At 49.2% G+C, this 21441-nt stretch overlaps 1 protein-coding gene across 7 annotated transcripts in view; it reads right to left on the bottom strand.

The window, feature by feature from the left end:
- Nucleotides 1-21441, bottom strand: part of Golga1 (golgin A1) — a 60145-nt gene that overhangs the window by 1075 nt on the left and 37629 nt on the right. For 5 of the 7 annotated variants that reach the window (XM_013513149.1, XM_005382476.2, XM_013513151.1 and 2 more), the window contains 11 exons: nt 18732-18827; nt 17763-17912; nt 16717-16812; nt 7919-8008; nt 7092-7194; nt 6878-7011; nt 6495-6638; nt 4089-4148; nt 3372-3542; nt 2869-2955; nt 21-2093 (listed from right to left, as the gene is read on the bottom strand). In XM_013513149.1, coding sequence (XP_013368603.1) covers nt 2013-2093; nt 2869-2955; nt 3372-3542; nt 4089-4148; nt 6495-6638; nt 6878-7011; nt 7092-7194; nt 7919-8008; nt 16717-16812; nt 17763-17912; nt 18732-18827 — 1212 coding nt within the window. In that variant the 3' untranslated portion in view covers nt 21-2012. Of the gene's footprint in view, nt 1-20; nt 2094-2868; nt 2956-3371; nt 3543-4088; nt 4149-6494; nt 6639-6877; nt 7012-7091; nt 7195-7918; nt 8009-16716; nt 16813-17762; nt 17913-18731; nt 18828-21441 lie in introns of those variants that run through there. The other 2 variants (XR_260603.2, XR_001233577.1) reach the window with 1 other exon arrangement.

The raw sequence follows: 21441 nt of genomic DNA, 5'->3' as shown, positions 1-21441 counted from the left end.
CAAGTGAAACCCACTGCAGCTGCATCTGGATTAAACAGTTTTAATCAAAAATTCTCTACAGCCAGTTTTAGATTATACAATCCCTATTTACAACACTGGGAAATCAAGATCCATTGCTCATATAAAGGGGTATATATACTGTATCACAGAAAGTTTTATACAAGTAAAAGTGCATTAAATCACTTGGAATATTTACTCCACTCTTCCCCTTAAAGGTGAAGGAAATTCAACATGCAGGAAGAAAGCCTTAGTCAGAGGGAGTCTTCCCAAGCCAGTCAACTTCGTAAGAGCCCCAGCCACACCTCAGATTGCTGTGGGGAGACCAGTGCAAGGGATGCAGGAGCCACAGGGGAGCGGGGGCGGCCACTGCAGGTGTTAAGCCGCAGACTAGATGTGGCTTCCGGGAGGATTTGCTCCTGAATAGCGGGGAGGAAATCCTACCTAGCTAAAATGCTACCTCTTACCCCTCAGAGAACAGAAGGGACTCTGGTTTCATGGTCTCACTTAGATGAGAAGTAGCAATCTGAAAGGCGCACACTGCAGGGAGCGCTGCGTGCAGGTGACTGGAGAAAGACTGTTGGATGGCAGAGGCCGAGCTGGGCCAAGGTGCCAATGCCCTGGCTTAATACCATCTGGAACTTCAGTGGGTAAACTCTGCAAGTACTTTTCTGTGGGATTTTTTGTATCTGTGTGTGTATATATGTATTTTTGATAAAATGATAATTTAGGAGCTCCAGTTAATTCAGTTTATTTGCCAATGAAACTTTTTCATCAAACAGTTGCCCTTTAGGTTTGATGTGGCTTCTCCACATGTGACAACAAATACAAGTGTGCGTCAGCTGCTGCCAGAGGTGTGTGTGTGCTACCAAGTACTGCAGCCAGCTGCGGCTGTGCGGATGCCGGCTGTGAATGTAGTGTCACCTTAAGTAGAGTGGGTAGGGTGGGAGAGAGGGGTGGCTTTGCGTACAAGATAGACTGCCTCTAACGTTTTGGTCAAGGCTGGAACAAGAAGGGACAGCTGCTGCTTCTAATGAGTCCCGCAGATTGTCCTTTAGTAAAAAGGTGTGGTTAATATTTGGTCAGTGGTAGAATGACACAATTAAGAGCAAAGCAGATGAAATACCACCACTGCCTCTGAGAGCAGGTTCTACAGAAGGCTGGCAAAACTACAAAGGGACAGGAACCCCAGTTTTATAAATAGTTTCCTCTTGATGCTCTGGTTTTCCTTTAAGAATACCAATTAAATGGATTTTATAATAAAGAAGTTTATAATAGCGAAGAACTTTAGCTATAAAAAATAGTTTAAAATGGTTTACCAGCAACCTATCCAAGACAAGTACATTCATTAAAAAGGCAATTGAGTGTATTTGGTACTATACTTAGGATCTTTTATGTTTGCTAGTTTGAAGCAAAATGGAGATATCATCAAAAAGTTGCATATTCTTCATTAATCCACTCTGGCCCAGAATATCTCAAAGATGTACCTATCTCAAGTTCTAGGTGGTTTGGGAATCTGAAATGATGTGTCCTTGAGCGGAAGGACAAAAGCCTCTTCTCACTCTTACAAACCCAAACACACTATGGAGGAGGACTGTGGAAAGTCACCCTCTCGAGGTGGCTTTTCACGGAGGAGCGGGTGGGGCTGGCCTGCTGGGCTCACTCCAGAGGGCTGTCTCTACCTCCAGTGTCCTCTGTGTGATGAGTCAGCTGCCTCCTGACATGCTGATGCTTTAAGTGCTACTGTTCAGAGTTAGAGGAGTCATGTGCAGAGGTGAGCTGGCCAGGACTGCTGGGGCCCTCCCACTTGGTGACCAGAATGACATAGGATCAGCTGCCTCCTGAGGTTAATGTCAGGCTGCAGGGAAGTGGGCCTTAAGTCTTGTAAACAATGTTTAGACATGTGTACAAAATACTGCAGTTACAGTGATTAAAAACCCACCCAGACTGGTGTGTCAGTGTTCTTTTCACAGAAAAAGGTGTCAAGCCATGGAGCCCATCCCTGGGTGGTTCCTCTAAGACCATGGTATCCGAGGGTTTGAGATAGATGGTCGGATGCTGCCCTTGGGAGCTGGTTTGGATCCAAACCAGGACATCTGCATAAAAAATAAAAAGGGCTCTTGAGAAGGAGAGTAGGTGCAGAGATGGCAGACTCAGCCCCTCCCCTCCCTGGGCCACAGGCAGTGCTCTCCAGGCACTCCGAGCAGAGGACGGAGATGGTTGCAGTAACCAGTCTGCTGGGGGAGGAGCCCATTCTAAGTAAGGGAAGGAAATGAAAGAAAGTGGATTGATGAGAACGAGGTAGTAGAGTTTTAGGTAATTTTCTCTATTACACCATTAATGTAGGTGCTTTGCAGTTTTATTGTTTTGTGGTGCTGGGAATTGAACCTGTAGCTTTGCACATGGTAGGCAAGTGCTCTGCTACTGAGTTATACTTGCAGTCTTTTTTTTTTCTTTTTTTGAGACAAGGTCTTGCCATATAGGTTCAGGCAAGCCTTGAATCACTACATAGCCCAGGCTGGCCTCCAACTGGTGGTGATCCTCCTGCCTCAGAGTGTGGGGTTACAGGCATACACCACCACACCTGCCTCCCAGTCCTTTTTGGAAGTCCAGGTGTTAGGCCAAACCTGGAGCTGTTGATAAAGTGCTATCAATCAAAGTTAGAAGAATTCAAAGTCTGGAAGTTAGATACGGACAGACGTTTGGGCACAAAGGATGTCCTCGGTACTACCTGATCAAGTCATCGCCCCAAAGCCACTAAGCAAGGAAGCAGCTGCAGCTGGTTGCCTGCCTGCATGCTGGTCTCATTTGCCCGCAGTGGGATGAGGAACTACATTGTTGTGGCCGAAACAACTGATCAGAGGAGCCTACCTTATATTCCAGGGTTTCTTTGAGCATATTCTCTTCCTCTTGAGAAAAGTTCAGTAACACTGACACAGCTTTGATCAGATGAAAAGCCTGAAACAAAGTAAGCTTTGCTGCCATGGGCCTTGGTGGGGGTGGGGCAGGAAGTGGGGGGCTAAACGGAAGCATTTCCTGTTGCCTCCATTAACAAGGGCCAGGTGGTGCGTGAAGCACATGGCTTCTGAGGTCTGACAGCGACATATTCTCATGCTGTCCCTCCCACTTCTGCTTGGCAGACTGGCAAGACCCAGCAACCAGAGTGGACCTGTTCCCAGGACTTGGCTCAGCACCTTGGCTGGGATGGAGAAGCGGAGCCCGCACCTCCCCTGGGAGCCCGCTGCCTGCTGCGGCTCGGTTCAGTCTGCAGGCCGAGGCTGGGGGAGGAAGGAGTTGGGTGGGCAGGAGGCCCGGTAGGGCTGACCCCACAGGGCTGGGCCCCAAACCCAAACGGGAGCTTGGGAGCTCTTTACCTCCGATTCTCGACAGGACATGAATTTTAAAACAACATGTTTAAGGTACTCAAAGTTGATCTCTCGAGCATCCGTCAGGTCAGCGTTATTTGTGACGGAAGGAGCCATGTTTGGCATCTCAGGGCCTGGCTTCTCCCGGACTTCAAAAAGCTCACTGTCAGGTTTGATTTTCTGAAAAACCAACAGAGAGGTCTTCTGTAGGCAGCCAGTGGGCCACTGCACAGGCTGGAGGGAGAATCTGAGTCCAGAAACTCATGGGCCCCTCAAGAGTGACTACAACCCCAGGGCCGAGGCCCACCAGTGCGGTCCCTTGCCGCCCCTCCGCCGCCCCGCACCTCGCAGGGCCAAGCAGGGAGAGCGCACATACTCCAGGTGAGGGTGGCAGCTGAGAGGAGGAAGGAAGGTCTGTACCTGTATTTCCGTATCTGTATCAAGGACATGGGACCCCCCAAAGAGTGAGCACCCCAGCCTGGACCAGGATGCTGTTCTTGACTTGCATGGGCCAGTCACTTGCCATGTACACAGTGCCACCACCGCACGGACTTCCCGAGCGGGCCGCGGGCGCAGGGGAGGACACAGGCGCAGGGAAGGAGGGTGCCTGGCCGAGGCCTTAGGGCCAGTCCTGGGGGCGTGTTCAAGCAGGTAGGGCCGTGGGGGGCAGGGAGGAGCCCGGAAGGGTTGCTGAGGAGGGCTGGGGCAAATAGTGCGGGCACTCACCAGCTCCCTCTGCAGCGTCTTCCTGAGCTCCAGCATCCTCTGCTGCATCTGCTTTATGGTCTGAGACAAACCCACCCACCACAGCCAGCAGTTAGAGGTGCAGGTCACCATTTTCCAGAGGTAACAAAAGCAACAAAGACACCCCTGACATCACAAGCACCCGTTAAAAGTCTGCCCCGAGAGGTCCTCCCGAGAGACTGTGTCAGGTGTTGCACATGTGCATGTGACCCCGAGCTCCTGGCCAGGTCTCATGGGGGCTGCCTTTTGCTATGCTGTCCTGCAGGACATGACTCCCCAGTGCTGGCCCGCCACCTCCTGCAGGCCCAGTCCTTGGGCCTGTGCACCGACTGCACTGCAGGAATGTGCTTGGTCTGTGTGCTGTGATCCCCAAGGATATCTGGGCCAGACTAGAGGGTTCTCATCACTACTGCCCTCCTGAAATAATTTGCAATGTTAAACACTGTGAAAAGGTCTTATTTTCTCTGTGCAACATAACAAAGCTGGGCATTAGATCTTTTTTTTGTTTTGTTTTGTTTTTGAGATAAGATATTACTATATAGCCCAGGCTGGCCCCAAACTCATGGTGATCCTCCTGTCTCAGCTTCTCGAGTGCTGGGATCACAGGTACGGGCCACCATGCCCAGGTTTGTGTTTTCTTATTGACTAGAGGTTAGATGTTCCCCTGGAAGTATACTGCTACTTTACCTTAGGTTGCCTGCTTTCCCACTCATTAATTCATCTAGTAACACTAGTGATTGAGTCCCTATTAAGTGCTAGCTAGATATGTCCTTGGGGGCCAGGGAAAAACATCATTAAAAAGACCCAATTTCTGCTGAGAGGGAAAAGAGAAGCAGCAAGGTAGGGGGCTGGGGCATTCTGGTGGGGAGGTGGGCCAGGGTGGCAGGTCAGCCCTCATGGACACAGCAAGAGAGAGTGGGCAAAGGCCTTCAGGTGAGCAGGTACTTCCGGGTTCACAGACAGGCAAGGCCAATGAGGGCTTGACGGGATCCGAGGAGCAGAGGTGGGAAGGGATGGTCACAGGGCTTTGCCGGCCACTGCAAGGCTTCTGACCTGCACTGTGACAGGGGAAGTCATCAGACTGGGAAAGAGAAGCGATAGCAAAAGCAGACAGAAACCCAGTGGCAACTTCTAGAGAAGAGGCGGCCTGGAGTGAGTGATAAAGCAGCTGATTCGGGTACAGTGTGAAGAGTGGATAAGGAGTCATGGGCTGAGGATGTCTCCCAGAGTTTTGGTATTTCCTGGGAAGGGAAAGATGGCAACAGAAGCGAGGAGCACTGGGAAGCTGGAGTCTGGTCTGGGTGTCCTGAGATGCAGGGGCAGCAGGAGGGGAGAGGGAGGGAGGGTCTGCAGGTGGAGGGAGAAGGCAGAAGTGGAGACGGAGGCGGCAGAGCAGAGGGCACAGCGTGTGCAGTGCGTAGCCTGCCAGGAGACACTATCTGGGGACAGCGGTCTCCAGTCTCCGGCCCATTTTGGTTCGATGGCTGCAGGTATGGGGCAGGGGCTTGGCCAGCGCAGCCTGAGGACAGGGAGAGGGGCCAGAGAACCAAGGGTGGTGACCAGGCAGTGGCTACCATGAGCTGTGCACGGAGGGTAGAGATTGACAGATGGCAGGGGCTGCGGCGTGGCACACGTCAAATCCACCAGCAGGCAAAACCAAACTCTAGAACTGCGGAATATGAGCTGAGGTCATACAACCAGAGAACAGCAGGGCGGCCGTTTCCATAAAAGTCAGTCTTAGTCCCTGGGGATGTGAGGAGCCGAAGGAGGCCTGGCCTCTGGGACACTGGCCACGTCCTGCTTTGTGCCAGTGGGGCCAGGTGTTAGTCCACTGAGCCACACATTGTTGTGTATACCCTTCTGTGTATTTTACATTTCACAGGGAGAGATTAAATGAAGGAGGGGTGAATACCTATTCCCTTTGTTAAATATTTAATACCTGGCCCACCCAAATTTGGGGGTAGGATTTCAGGCCAGAGCAATACTCACCGAGCACACTAAGCTTCAGAGGGCCCTCTGAAAACCAGGATCAATGAGACCCTGAACTCGCAGGGCCCCCGCCAAACCACAGGCTGTTTACAGAGCATTAACACACACCTTCCTTTCATCCCCTGGCCCCAAAGTCCCCTGAAGGCCAAGGCCCAGTGCTGTCACCCCCAGCTGTGGGCAGCAGAGCATGGGAACAGCTGGGCTCTGACACCACACTGCAGCTTGAGGGAGTGTCAGGAAAGACAAGGCAACAGTGAGTGGAAGATGAAAAGCAGGACGGAGCCCTTCTGAGAGCAAGGCCAGCCGCTTCTCAGCCTTTTGGTTAAGATCAAATGCAAGGGCAAGGGCAAGTCTCAAGGGCAGGACGGACCAGAGACACACACCACAAGGCGTCCTCACCTTATTCTTCTCTGTAAGCTGCTGCTCCAAGTCCTGTTTCTCCTTCCGTAGCTGCCGGAGATCCATGGACCCCACCTCGCCATTTGGTGTTTCTTCTGCAAGGGGAAGCTGGTACACGGGGTCCTGTGCAGCCTTCGCAGTGACCTACGGGGTGGTGGCAGCAGGCTGAGAGCCAGGACACGCAGTGCTGAAGCTAAGCCACAGGCGCGGGGAGAGGAGCCTGCTCGTGCACAGCTGTGGCCTGGTGTGCTGCGACGGGCGGCTGGCCAGGAAGCACAGGTCAATAGGAGAGGATCCCATAATGCCTTTCTGTGCCACCGCTAGCCAGCTGGGTGCCCCCATGCCACCATAAGGGTCCCACGATGGCACGGGGCCGCACTTACGTGTGCCTCTGGGTCCCGCAGCCTCAGCAGGTCCTCCTGTACCTCTGCCGGGGTGGCCTCCTGGGCCTTGTGGCTCCTTAGGGCCTCCAGCTCACCCTGGAGCTGGTGCATCTGCAGCAGGGCAGCGTCCTGACCTGGGGCGGCACAGGGGGCGCAAGGTGTGAGCCTCGAGATCTGGGCTGCTCTGTGCCAGCCGGGCAGGATCAACACTCACCTTTCTTCAACTGGAGGATCTCCTGCTCCTTCTGGAGAAGCGCCTCGGCCTTTTCCTGCAAAATCTGCTCCTTCTCATCGATAGTAGCCATTAGCTCAGCAGCCTTGGGGAGGAACCAGCATGAGATGAGGCTGGCACCACCACCCCCGTCCTGGACGGCTACTCACCCACTACACACAGTACCCAGACAACCCCGGCCAGGGCTACAGCGTACAACAAACCCAGAGTAACCGCTGTCCTGTGCACAGAGAGCAATCTATTCCCCCGCCGCGCCGGGAGGCGACTCCCTTCCTGTGCGCAGGGCCACAGCGGGCCCACCAGAAACACGGCGGCGCCCTCTGGTTTTCCAGTGCTGCTGTGGCCATCCTTCCCATGTGCATCGCTCTGTTCCAGTGTCTAGGAGGTCTTTCCAGAGGTGACTCTGAGGCTCAGAGCCAGTGCACCAGCAGGGCAGGCCGGACGGTCTCCAGAGGCAGGCTTTCCCCACAGTCTGCTCAAAGCTCAACCCACCCTAAGGCAGCTCTCGGGCCAGGGGTGGTGAGGACCCACCTCACAGAATCAGAGCTGCAGGTCCCTGAGGACTTTTCCCAGGTACTATTTATATGAGACATAACTGGCCCTCAAAGCCTGAAAGGGGCATCCTATGGATGACGATTTCTTTTCTTGTAACATGTGCTTCCAACTCCCTAGAGGCTATAGAGCATCGTGCAGACCACTGCATTCCCGCAGAGCTGTGTCCACAACAGAGGGGCTCTCTGACGGCCACACAGCGGCGCGACTGGGGCACCTCACCACCTCGGCCCACACCTCAGCGTCACCCGGCCCACCTGTTGCTGGAACTCTTCCCTTTGCTTCCGCACCTCCTCCAGGGCCTGAGCCATGGCCACGCTCACAACTTCTCTTTGGCTCCACTCTTCCTACAATTCAGACAATAGGCAGGAGATGGATTTTCAAAACTCAGTTTACAGAAGGACACTGCTCGGCCGGGCTGGACTAGCGTTCTTCCTGCTTCCCTCTCTCCCTCGCATGACTGTCTTCGTGGATGTCTATGGACAGGTCATCTGATGAGCGAGCACACCAGCCAGGACCCCGCAGAGGAGGGCCCGAACTTGAGAGCTAGTGCTGCTCTAAAGAAATCAACACAGAAGACTGTTGAATGGAGTGGTCACTGGAACGATCAAGTTACAGAAAACGTAATAAGCAAACAGTGAATTTTAATACAGAAAATGTCACTGACTCATCAAAATGACCTACTGCCTTTTGAGACAGGGTCTCACTAAGTCACCCAGGCTGGGCTTGAATTTATGATCCTCCTGCCTCAGTCTCTGAGACTGCCGGGATTACAGGCATAGGTCACCACACCTGGCCAAAATGACCCCATTTTACAGTAGAGAAAAAAGAGGCTCTGGGAGGTTTGATTTGCCCAGAGTCCCAGAGATAGTAAATGGCTGAGCCAGACTGAAAGCCAGCCTCTGAGGTGAGAGCCAGGGCCTTCGGGTATCCGTTTCTCCCAACTGGAGCACTTCCACAGGGCCAGGGTTATGTGGCCAGCCCTGCCCAGAGCACAGGGACTGCCCCTGGGAGAAACACATCTCCCAAGACTGACGCTTGTGCTCCCCAATCAAGTCCCCAGGTACAAAATGTGAATTCCTGGGTGCCTCAACTCTGGTAAGGGGGATGCCCTGGAGACAGCATGAGGTCTGCCGTCTCTGTCCAGCCAGAAGGCCCCGCTTTTGGGGTAAGTGACTCTTCACTGCTGTCCCCTAGTCCCACTCTGAAATTCTACATGCCTCTGGTAGGGCCACCAATAATACCAATAATAGTACCCTAATTTTGTGGCATGTGAGTTAGGCCTGCCAATCACAGTATCTTATCCCTCTGACCAAATAAATTCATGCCAAGTTGGATCTGTTGCCCAAGATGAATCAACTGAATTTCTTCTTTTGTTTTTTTTTTTGGTACCGGGAATCAAACTCAGGGCCTCGCATTTGCCAGGCAGGCGCTGTGCCTCTGAGCTACATCCCCGGACCAGAATCTCTTCTTCTATCAGGACCCTTCTTTATCAGGACGCCGAGAATGAGTGGGAGGAGCCTGCGGCCCTGGGGTTGCTCAGCTGGAGTGTCCTAAGCTTGGAGCTCTTGTCATTCTGCACGGGGAGAAAGGCAGGAACAGGGACAGGTGAACAGACAGGTCAGTGCAGGTGCCAGTTCCAGCCTGACCGGTCTTTCCAGCTCTGTGAGCTGCCCGCCTCTTGCCAGGAAATCTCCCCAGCCCCTGTGAGGTTGGAACTGCTCTCCTGTAGGTCCACTCCTGGCAGACAAGGAAAAACCTGGTGCAGGACTCAAGAGGCTGGAGTGGGGACTGCAGAACACCCCAAACAACGCCCCACTTCCATGATAGGTTTAGGGAGAGGCTCTGTGGGTATGGAGGAAGGAGCAAGAGGTGTCAGCTGGGTGGAAAGGATGAGGCAGTCCAGGAGGGAAGGACGACAGGATGGTGTGCCACCCCAGGAGCTTTCTTGGGGGCAGCTGAGAAGAGACACTGGTGCAGGAAATGGGCAACTGCATGCGAGACAGGCGCACAGGCCAGGAAGGGAGCAGAGACCCACGGCACCTCCATGCTGGGGAATGAAGCTCATCACCTTTCATCTTTGGCCGATTTGATCCTCAAGAGGGTATTACCATCTTCCATCCAGAAAAGGAAAAATGGCCAGCCATGGTGGTGGTGCATGCCTGGAATCCTAGCATTTAGGAGGCTAGTTTGAGGCCAGCCAGCCAGTTCAAGGCCCTCCTGAACTACAAAGGAGCACCTCCTCAAGTTAAAAAAAAAAAAGGAAAAACAGATTCTCTCAAGAATCATGAGGGAGGAGCTGGGGATTTAGCTCAGCGGCACAGTGCCTGCCTGGCAAGCACAAGGTCGTGAGTTCACTTTCCCGAAAAAACAAACCAACAAAAAAAAGAATCATAAGGGGAAGCCAGGTGGTGCAAGCCTGTAATCCCAGCACTCGGGAGCCTGAGGCAGGAGGATCATTGCGAGTTTGAGACCAGCCTGGTCTACAAAGTGAGCTCAAGGCCAGCCTGAACTGCACAGCAAGACCCTGTCTCAAAAAGACCAAAAAAAAAAAAAAAAATCATGAGGGAGTAGCCTGGCATACTGGGTACCTGGAGCTCCAAAGTCCATGCTAGAGCCACAAAAGATCCCAGACTATGGGGATTAAGGCTGATACCTTCATCCCACATCTGCTACAGCAGAAAGCACGGCCTGTACCTGGCAGGCGCCCATAGGCTACCCACCGGGGCAGTTCTCTGTGCCTGGGGATGAGCCTGGCAGGGCCTCAAGGAGCTTTCAAAACAACTGTTTTGAAAAATTAGAAAGTTTTAGCTGGGTGTGGCAGTATGTGCCTCTGATCCCAGCGCTCTGGAAGGCTGAGGCAGGAAGACCAAATTTGAGCCCAGCTTCGGTTCCTTAGTGACTTAGCGAGACCCTGCCTCAAAAAACCAGAAAAATAAACAAACAAAAAAAATCAAGTGAGAGAGAGAAAAGGGCTGGGACCCAGTACTGGAAAAAAAAATCTAATCCTATGTGCACCAAACTGCAGTGCACTGACATACATGAAGCAAAGATGGACAGAAATAAAGGGAGAAAGAGGCAAATCCACAATTGCAAGTGAAGACAACATACGCCTCTCGGGAACGGTAAGAGTAAATGAGAAGGCATGCAGGTTCTAATAATGCTGTCAACCAACAGCATTACTGAGCATTTACGAACACTCCACCCAGCAGCAGCACAGTGTATGTTCACACGCAGTAAAATACTCGCCAAGATGGACTACAGGTTGGGTTATGAAACAAGTCACAATATTAACGGACTGAAATCATCCAGAGAATTACTTGCCCAAAATAGTTTCAAACTCCAAATATCCAGAAAACTCCTCGAACATCTGGAAATTAGTCACATTTTAAGGGTCCAGTGTGCTGGTTTTTGAATTACTGCCTCTCAGCAAACATCTGGGTTTTAGATGCCACAAACCACATTTCTGCTCAGCCAGCTGGCTGTGTTAATCTCTGCCAAAAGGGGGCGCTGCAGGGAGACTGGAAGCCGGAGGAGGGAGGAATCCCTGGGTCCTTCCCCAAAGCTTCTACCTTGGGGAAGCTTTTTTTGGGGGTGGAGCGTGGGTTCCGGTACCGGGAATCAAACTCAGGACCTTGCGCTTGCCAGGCAGGCGCTATGCCGCTGAGCTAAATCCCCAGCCCCCTCCACTGGGGAAACTTTAACCTAGCAAGGCTGCTTTGCCCTGGTGGCCCGGATTTCTTTCTTTTTTTGGTGGGGGGGGGTTTCCTCCGGTACTGGGAACCAAACTCACGACCTTGAGCTTGCCAGGCAAGCGCTTTTGCCGCTGAGCTAAATCCCCAGCCCCTCTGTATTTCTTCCTGCAGCAGCGGGGGCAGGCACCTCGCAGTTTTTCACACGCGCAGCTGAACCCGTTCTTTAAAGCAGGCCCGCTCTGTGGCCAGTGTCGGAGGGTGGGTCCACCTCTTTATTCTAATCTTGGAAACTCCAATTTCTTCATTCTGTCTCTTCTGTCCAAGAGTTGGAAGCTGCTTCCTACAGTTTACTTCACATTAGAATACACACTCTCACTCAGATAACGAGGGGGCTCTCTCTCCCTTGGTGCTTTGCTATAATCTGCCTGTCATGAATTGTTCTCCTCTGCTAACCCACCCTGCCTTGGAGATGGCTGATTACGGACTGAAACCTCTACAAACTGTGAGCTAAATAAACCTTTCCTCCTTAAAAAAAAAAGAAAAAAAAAAAGAGGGGGGCTCGCTGATCCCCTGCCTGGGCTGTGAATGATACCATGGGTCGGTTTCTGTCCCTTCCATTGTCTCAGTCTCCTGTAGCTGCGGCCAAAATCAGCCGTAAACTGAGGGTGCACAGTTCTGGAGCCAGCAATCCCAACGGAGCCTCCCAGGGCTTAATCAAGGGTTCAATCAAGGGGCTGGGGATTTAGCTCAGCGGCAAAAGCGCCTGCCTGGCAAGTGCAAGGTCGTGAGTTCAGTTCCCGGTACAGGAGAAAAACCAAAAAAAAAAAAGGCTTCAATTAAGCCCAGCTATGCTGGGCTCCCTCCGCAGGCCCGGTAAGGTAGCTTCCCTGCCTGCTCTGCTTCCACACCTGCGTTCCCTGGCTCAAAGCTCATGCCTCTTTTTGTTTATTTGTTTGTTTTTTCCGGTACCGGGAATTGAACTCATGATCTTGTGCTCACCAGGCAGGCACTGTGCCGCTGAGCTAAATCCCCAGCCCCAAAGCTCATGCCTCTCTATCTGTAAATGTGCAGTTAGATCGTGTTCTATCCTCTCTGCAAAATCGCCCTCACCCTGCTCTTCCAATCAGGGCCCACCCAGGTGATCCAGTAAGAAGTCTCCATCTCAGGATCCTTACTTTAATCACATCTGTAGGGCTTGCTCTGCCATAAAGGTTTTTGTTTTGTGTTACTGGGGATTGAATCCAGGACCTTTGCACTGAGCTACATTCCCAGCCTTTATTTATTTCTTTTTAGTTTTTTGAGACAGGGTCTTGCTGTGTAGTTCAGGCTGGTTTTGTTGTCTTTTTGAGACAGGGTTTTGCTATGCACTTTAGGCTGGCCTTGAACTCACTTTGTAGCTCAGACTGGCCTTGACCTCACAGTGATCCTTCTGCTTCAGCCTCCTGAATGCTGGGGTTACAGGCACGAGCCACCCGCCTAGGTCTGGCTCCAGGCTGGTTTTGAACTCAATTTATAGTACAGGCTGGCCTTGAACTCATGGCAACCCTCCTGTCTCAGTCTCGTGAGGGCTGGGATTACAAGTGTGTGCTACCTTGCCTGTCATTTTGGTTTTTTTTTGTTCTTTCTTATCTTTTCGAGACAAAGGTTTCACTATCCAGTGCAGACTGGCCTTGAACTCACTTTGTAGCCCAGCTGGCCTTGAACTTCCAGCAAGCCTCCTGCCTCAGCAGCCTCCTGCCTCGCTGGGATTACAGGTGTGTACCACCATGCCTGGCCTTTTTGTTTTTTTGAGACAGTACTGCTATGTAGTTCAAGCTGGTCTTGAACTTACTATGTAGTAGCAGCTGGCCTCCACCTCAGGACAATCCTGCTTCAACCTCCAGAGTGGGATTATAGGCATGTGCCACCACACCTGGCTTTATTTTCTACTTTGAGACATGATCTTATTAGGTTGCTAAATTAACCAGGCTGGGCTTGAGTTTGAGATCCTCTTGCCTCAGCCTTCTACAGTACTGGGGTGAATGCATGTATCAGCACATGGCTGGCTTTTCTATATTTTTATTATTGATTTTTACTACAATGCACTGTAGTCAGAGAACATACTCTAATTTTAATTCATTGAAATTTTGTGAGACTTGCTTTATGGTCAGTCTTTCCAGCGATTCTTTGTATGCTTGAAAAGGTACACATATTTCATAACTGCTGGGACCAGGGGTGTGTGTGTGTGTGTGTGTATATATATACATGCATTAAGATTTTTTTTTTGAAGCCAGGCATGGTGGCACATGCCTGTAATCCCAGCACTCGGGAGGCTGAGGCAGGAAGATCGCTGCGAGATTGAGACCAGCCTGGGCTACAAAGTGAGCTCAAGGCTAGCCTGAACTGCATAGCGAGACCCTGTCTCAAAAAAGACAAAAAAAAAAAAATTTTTTTTTTTTTTTTTTTGAGACCATTCTCACAAGGCTGGGCTGGGCTTGAACTATCTAGTCTGGGCTAGCCTTGAACTCATGGTGGTCCTCTGGCCTCAGCCTCCTGTGTGCTGGGATTATAAGTGTGTCCTACGATTATAAGTGTGTCCTACAACACCTGGTGGTGTCCATTAAAAATATTCTTATTTTTCATTGAAAACAAGTTTCACGAAGTTACTAAGTGGCCCAGGCTAGGTTCAAACTTGCGATGCTCCTGCCTCAGCCTCCCAGAGCCGTGGGATTACAAGTGCATGCCACCAGTTTGTCTCTCACTTTATATTCATTTTTTAACCTGTTATTTTCTATTTTAGATTTACTTTTGAAAAGCACCTTTCTTCCCTTTGAAAGTCTCGCAGTTATACATTCTTATATTACTTTTCTCGTGGTGCGCCTAGAGATTACAACATGCATTTGTGTCTTATCAAAGGCCAGGCTTTTTTTTCTTTGTGGTGCTAGGAATCGAAGCCAGAGCACCGTGCACGCTAAGCACACACTACCACTACACCACACCCCGAGCCATGGTCCAGTCTTTTTTTTTTAACTTACATTCTATTTCTTTTTTTCAACTTGGAATCAAATTCAGGACCTTGTGCTTGCCAGGTAAGCGCCGTGCCACTGAGGCGCTTCACTCCGGCCCGCTCCAGTCTTACTTGGTCTGACTCCGAGCAATGCAAGGACTGATAGTACTGATGACATGTATCTCACCTGACTTGGGTTATTTTCATTATGTATTCTATTTTATATTAAATACTTATTAAATCATTTTTTCATACAGTTCATTTAAATTTGTTCTTTGCTCCTTCTTACTTCCTTACATGTCTGTACTTCCATCTAGAGGCCACATTTACCTAAATGATACCCTTTAGTATTTCCTTTAGTGCATGTCTTCTGAGGACTAATTCTTTGTTTTATTTTATTAGTTTTCTTTAGTCTACTGTACACGTCTGCATGTGGCTTTTAAAATTTATCCTGCTAGCCAGGTGTGGTGGTGCATGCCTGTAATCCCAGCACTCAGGAGGCTGAGGCAGGAGGATTGTTGTGAGTTTGAGACCAGCCTGGGCTACAGAGTGAGCTCAAGGACAACCTGAACTGCATAGAGAGACCCTGTCTCAAAAAGCCAAAAAAAAAAAAAAAAAGAAAGCAAAGAAAAGAAAGAAAGAAAATTTATCCTGCTTGGATTTTAGCAATTGGCTTTTGGGACTCCACAAACACATGCTAAAACATCTTTCATGTGTCCTGTGATTTCTCTTTTTTTTTTTTTCCAGTACTTCATTCTGGATAACATATTCTGCCTTTTCTTCATTTTACTAATTCTCTCTTAGTTAGACTTGGTGGGCCAGGGATATAGCTCAGTGGCATAAGCACCTGCCTGGCAAGTGCAACGTCCTGAGTTCGATTCCCGGTATTAAAAAAAAAAAAGAATAGAATTGGCTGTCAAATGTGTGTGTGTGTGTGTGTGTGTGGGGGTATGTTACTGAAGATTAAATCCAGGGCATAAATTGCGGGAAGCAACTGGTATTCCCCCAAACCTTTTGTATTTTATTTGGAGACAAGGTCTCACTAAGTTACACAGGCTGGGCTTGAACTTGCCATTTTCCTGCCTCAGCCTGCTGAGTAGCTGGGATTATAGTCATGTGCTACCACTTACCCACTGTGGGTTTTTTTATTTTTTGAGACAGAGTCTTGCTATGTAGTCCAGGCTCGCGTGGAACTCACAGTGATCCTCCTGCTTCAGCCTCCTAAGTGCTGTGATTACAGGCATGTGCCACCATGCCCAGCCCCACTGACTTTTTTGTTTTGAGACAGGGTCTCGCTATGCAGTTCAGGCTGGCCTTGAGCCCACCGACTTTTAAACAGCCTTCCAAAGATGCAGCTGATGAGCGACACACTGCATATATTTAGTGTGCAAAAGGGTGAAATAAGGCGAGACCTTCATCATAATAAAAGTATTGAAAATACTTATCCCAAATGCTTTCTTAATGCCCTTTTGTAAGTAACCTACTCTATTCATGTTAGTTATTATATTTTCTAACTCTAAACTTTGATTCCTTGTTTTTCAAAACTGATGTTTTTGTTTTTTGGTGGTACTAGGGATTGAACCCAGAGGTGTTCTACCACTAAGCGACAGCCCTCTCCCCTTCTATTATTTGGAGACAGAGGTCTTACTACATTGCCCAACCTGGTCTGGAACTTGCAATCCTCCTACTTCTGCCTCCAGGTAGTTGAGATTATGGGCATGTGCCACCATGGCCAGAAAAGCTTGTATCTGTATTATTTTCTAAATTTCTGCTAAAATCTGCAATTTGTCTCTTATTTACTTAAACCATCACCCAAAAGGGGTGTGGAAGGGCCCAGGGGGCTGAGGGCCGATAAGCACATGGCCACCAGTTGTGTCCAGGGAATAAAGGAGGCAGGCTATGGTTCAACACCAAGTTTTCAGAAGGGAAGGGTAACAGTCCAGCAGACTGTTTTTTCACTTCTGTGTAAGCTCCCTGATACAAGTAAGTCTTCATGGCCTTTCAAGGGCTTGCCTGACTTGCCCCACTGAAACCACAAGCCACATAGGCATCTGACAGCAGTGTTCAGGCGGCTGCTGCTAACCACACAGGGTCAAGCTGGGACTTTGGTGGAGCAGAAGGTCAGACTACGGCTGCCTCACCCTATGCAGCCTTCATGGTGCTAACTGCTCAGTGAGCAGACTTCTCCCTGCAGTCCAGGTCCCAGAGAGGACACAATGGCCGACATTTTCTAGCAGACGCCTAAGCAACGTAATACAAATGCGAGGTCATTTCTTCTCCACTCGAAGTATGGGACTTCCACTTGGCCACTACTCTAAATACAGGTGTAAGATACGAACACTTCTGTCAAACTCTGACTCACTCAGATAAATACCTTTAGCTTCTTCAGCTCGATCTGATGATGCTGTAAAGAACGTTCATACTCGTCCCTGCTCTCCTGCAGGGCAGCATGTTCTCGCTCCAGCTCACCCTGCAGATGGAGAAGAGCACATGTAAGAAGGCAGGGTCCTAACTGCCATATCTCTCCCAGCACAGCTTCTCTCTCAAAGAGAACCTCCGAAATGCCCTATCTTTTGGTCAGCACAGGAGTGAAAGGGGACAACAGGGTAGGGTAAGAAAAAAGAGAGCCAGACGTGGTGGCATATGCCTGTGATCTCAGTACCTGGGAGGCTGAGGTAGGATTGCTGTGAGTTTGAGGCCAGCCTGGGCCACAGTGAGTTAAAATCTTGCCTGAACTTCATAGTATGATCTTGTCACAAACACACACATGCGCGCACACACACAAACACAAAAAAACCTCCTGAGGCTGAGTGTAGCTCAATGGTAGAGGCTTCCTACTGGGTTCAATCCCTAGCAAAGAAAAACAAAGCAAAACGAAAAGCAAGCCTCACAAGGGGGTATACAATGCTTCTGAGGACTGGAACAGGGAAAGGGACTCTGGAACAGGAGAAACCATTAAGAAGGAGTAGCATGAATTTCAGAAAGAAGCAGCTGAGGAGAAAGGTCAGAGATATCAGGAAGTTCAGTCCCTGAGGGATCTAAGGAAAAGAAAACACACTTGAGTTTCTATAAAAAGTAGTCTTTTAGCTGGGCCCTGTAGTACATGCCTATAATCTTAGCACTATGGGAGGCCGAGGCTGGAGGGTTGCAAGTTGAAGCCTAGCCTGGCAATTCAGTGACTTAGTAAGATCTCATCTCAAAATTAAAAAAATTAAAATAGCTGGGGATATAGTGCAATGTGAAGGGTGTGGGTTCAAAAAACCAAAACAAAAATAGCCTTTTACATCCAGCCTGAGGAGTGGGTACTCACTGGAAAGGCGTGCACAGGTCTGTTAAAGGGTCCCCCATCCCGAGGGCACTATTCTTCCAGTCAAGCTCACAGCCCAGCGCTCGCTCAGCCGCCTGCCCCTCTCCACTCACCATCGCGCACTTGGCGGCCGTCTGGTCAGCCGCCCGCGCCTGCTGCAGGGCGAAGATCTGGGCCTCCAGCGCACACGTTCGTTCCGCACACTGCTGCTCCAGGGCGACGACCTGCTGCTGCGCGAGGCTACTCTCCTGGTTTGCAGCCACCTGCAGTGAAACCAGGGGGCAGTCAGTCAAGGGGCAAAAGTCCTGAGGGAGGCCTTACTCTGGCTGTCGGACCCAAAGCTGGGGCCCAAGGCAAACAGCTCCTGTGCCCCTGGTGGTGCTGGGGACCCCTGCAGACTCTGCCTGTTGCTGCTGGCCTGGCCTGCCCAGGAGGTGGAGCCAGGCGTTGGTCTTGCTGCCATGGCTGCACCCTCAGTGTGTGGGGACCCTAGGATGGGCCTCCTTGATGCCACTCAGTGCGCCCCTATCCTTGCGCTTTCCACAGGCAGCAGAACAAGGCTTTGTGTAAAAAGGAGGCAAGCCCTGTCATCTGCAGGCTGTGAGCCCATGGGCTCTGGACTGAACCTTCTGAACCTGCCTCCTCTACACAATGACAACAGTGCACACCTCTCCGGTGTGCTGTAAGCACTAGATCAAAGTGCGTACAAAGCAGTGAGCACCATGCCTCCACAGGACAGCAGGAAATCAGTGCTGGCTGCTTTTATTTTTCTAGTTCTAACCCAGCCCCTATGGGGTACAATGATGGCCAAGCCCTTGCCACCTTCTCCCCAGTCTCAACCTGCTCTCTGCAAAGCCAAGGCTTTGAGCTCTTGCAGAGCTACAGCCTCTGACTGTCCTGGTACAGGATGGGCCTGATAGCCACGTGTCAGGGAAGCAGCCAGTCATTCCACAGCCTGAGTCACTCAGGCCTCCAACAGGTCCTCCATTTGCTCTGGCCACCAAAAGAGCAAGTGCGCCTGCAGTCAGGGGCAGAGAACGCCGCACACGTCTGCCCGGGTGTGAAGCGTGGTGAGCACTCACGAGCTGCTGGATCTGCGCCTCCTGGGTGGCTACGAGGTGGCTGCTCTGCCTGAGCTGCTCCTCAGAGGCCTGGAGGCTCTGCTCCAGCTCTTCCACCTGCAGGGAAACGGAAGTGTTCTTGTCGTTCAGCAGGATCTGCGCGGGGTTTAATTTAAAATTCATACCAGGAGCCGGCACGGTGACACACAGCTGTAATCCCAGCACTCAACACCCCTCCCCGCAAAAACAAGCCCCGTAACAAAACAAAACAAAACAAAACATATTCTTGAGGCAGGAGGAGCTGCCTCAATCGACCCAAGTTCAAGGACAGCCTGGGCTACACACTGAGGTCAAGTCTAGCCTGAACTACATAGTGAGACCTGTCTCAACAAAACAAAACAAGACAAAGCAAAACATTCATATCCTTGAAAAATTAAATATAAAGTTACCACATGACCCAGCGGTTCTACAGCCAGGTATATCCAACAGAAATCAAGAATGTGATTTCACACAAAACTCTTGTACACTAGTATTCCTGGTAACATTATATTCAAGAACCAAAAGGCAGAAACAACTCAAATGTCCAGCAATGGAAGATGGATAAACAAACGTGGTATATTCATACAATGGAAGATGATGCAGCCCTCAAAGGAAGGAAAGTCTGATACATGCTACAACAAGGATGATCTCTGAAGATATTATGCTAAGTGAAACAAGCCCAGATACAAAAAGACGAATACTGTATGATTCCACCTAAGTGTATACCCGGAATATTCACAGGCACAGTGACAGAAAGTAGACTGGTAGTTAACAGGGTCTGGGGGTGGGACGGAATGGGAGTTTGTTTTTGTTTTTTTAGTTTTTTTTTTATTTGTTTTGTTTTGTTTTTCTGCCGGTACCAGGAATCGAACTCATGACCTTGCGCTTGCCAGGCAGGCGCTTTGAGGCTGAGCTAAATCCCCAGCCCTTTTTAGGGTTTTTTTGAGACAGGTCTTGCTGTGTAGTCCAGGCTGGCCTCGAACTTGCAGCGATCCTCCTGCCTCAGACTCCCGAGTGTTGGGATTATAGGCATGCACCACCACGCCTGGCAGGGAGTCTGTTTTTTTAATGGATACAAAATTCAGTTTGGAAAGATGAAAAATTTCTAGAGATGGATGGTGGTGATGGTTGCACAACAGTATGAATGGACCGTTAATATCACTGGATTGTATCCCTGTAAGACATTAAAGTGGTAAATTTTATGTATATTTTAATATAAAAATCATAAGGAAAATTCAGAAATAGAACCAAGCTATAATAAGACAGACTTTAGAGTAAAATAGATTTAAGATAATATAAAAAGAAATATAAAAACAACAACTTTATCAAATCTATTCAAAACAAGACTTGACTGGTTGAAATGTCATCTGGCTGAGTGTGCCTTGGGACAGTCAGTATGCAAACAAAATGTGCTGCCTAGAGTGACACTTGGGGTGAACTGTGAAAGAGGTTAATAAGCTCTACAGACGAGGCAGCAATACAGATTAAAAAATACTATTACGTGTGTTATTCTAGGCAAATGTACTATGTACTAACACACTTTAAGGTACAATGCTAATAAACTGGAAAACTAAGATAAAATGGAAAAATTCCGGAATGAAAAAAGAAAACAATGTCAAACTGGTAAAGAAGGAATAGAAAAATCTATCATTTTGCAGTAAACTACTTATACTCTATACAATGGCCCACAGGTATTATTTGGAATGTAAGCTTTTGACAAAGACAAAAAATTGCGGTGTGTTGCCAGTTCCTTGTTGTGTTAGGACCCACTTTCCCATTAACAAACACATTCAGAAACTTTAAGCACATTTCTTTTAAGATGGGGAACAAAACAAGGATGCCCACTACCTCCGCTACTGCTTAATACAGAGCTGCAGATCTTTGCAAATTGAAAACTGACATTACTTACAGATATAACTATCTGCCTTGGAAAAACAAAAGACATCACACAGTATTAGAGTAAGAGTTCAGCAGGGGTGCAATATCCAAGATCAAGCTAAAATTCTGAGAACTAGGCACAGTGGCGCATGCCTGTAATCCTAAGCACTGAGGAGGCTGAGGCAGGAGGATTGTCCTCAGTTCCAGGCCAGCCTGGGCTACATAATGAGTTCAAGGCCAGCCTGAACTACACAGAGAGTCTCAAACAAACAAAACAAACTAAACAAGACAACAAAAAAAACAACAACAAAACTTCACCAAGAAAGTAAGATATCTACTGGGAAATATGTAAAATAAATTTTTTTTTGTGGTACTGGAAATTGAAAGAAGGGCCTCACACATGGTAGGCAAGCGCTTTACCACTGAGTTGTTATGTCTTTGGTACAGAAAAATACAATTTGTTAGTTTTGCTTTGTGTGTTAGGGATTGAACTTAGGACTTTCACACTGAGCTACATCCCCAGGCCTTTTATTTTTTATTTTGCTACAGGGTCTCACTGAATTGCCCCGGTTGGACTTGAACTTGAGATTCTTCTGCCTCAGCCTCCTAAAGTGCTTGCTGGGATTACAGGCATACATCATTTCACATGGGGAAATGTAAAAGTTTAATGAAGACACAAAATAATCTGAATGAATAAAATTTATTTACATTCTTAGAAGGAATTACATAATGATAAAATGATAATTGTCATATAGACTATACATTTAATAAAAACAGTACAAATTCAGGTTTTTTTTTCTTTTTTTTTTTTTTT

Source organism: Chinchilla lanigera, unplaced genomic scaffold (genome assembly GCF_000276665.1).
Source record: "Chinchilla lanigera isolate Chin_1 unplaced genomic scaffold, ChiLan1.0 scaffold00018, whole genome shotgun sequence".
Taxonomy (NCBI): domain Eukaryota; kingdom Metazoa; phylum Chordata; class Mammalia; order Rodentia; family Chinchillidae; genus Chinchilla; species Chinchilla lanigera.
This window is presented reverse-complemented; position numbering and strand designations above follow the sequence as displayed.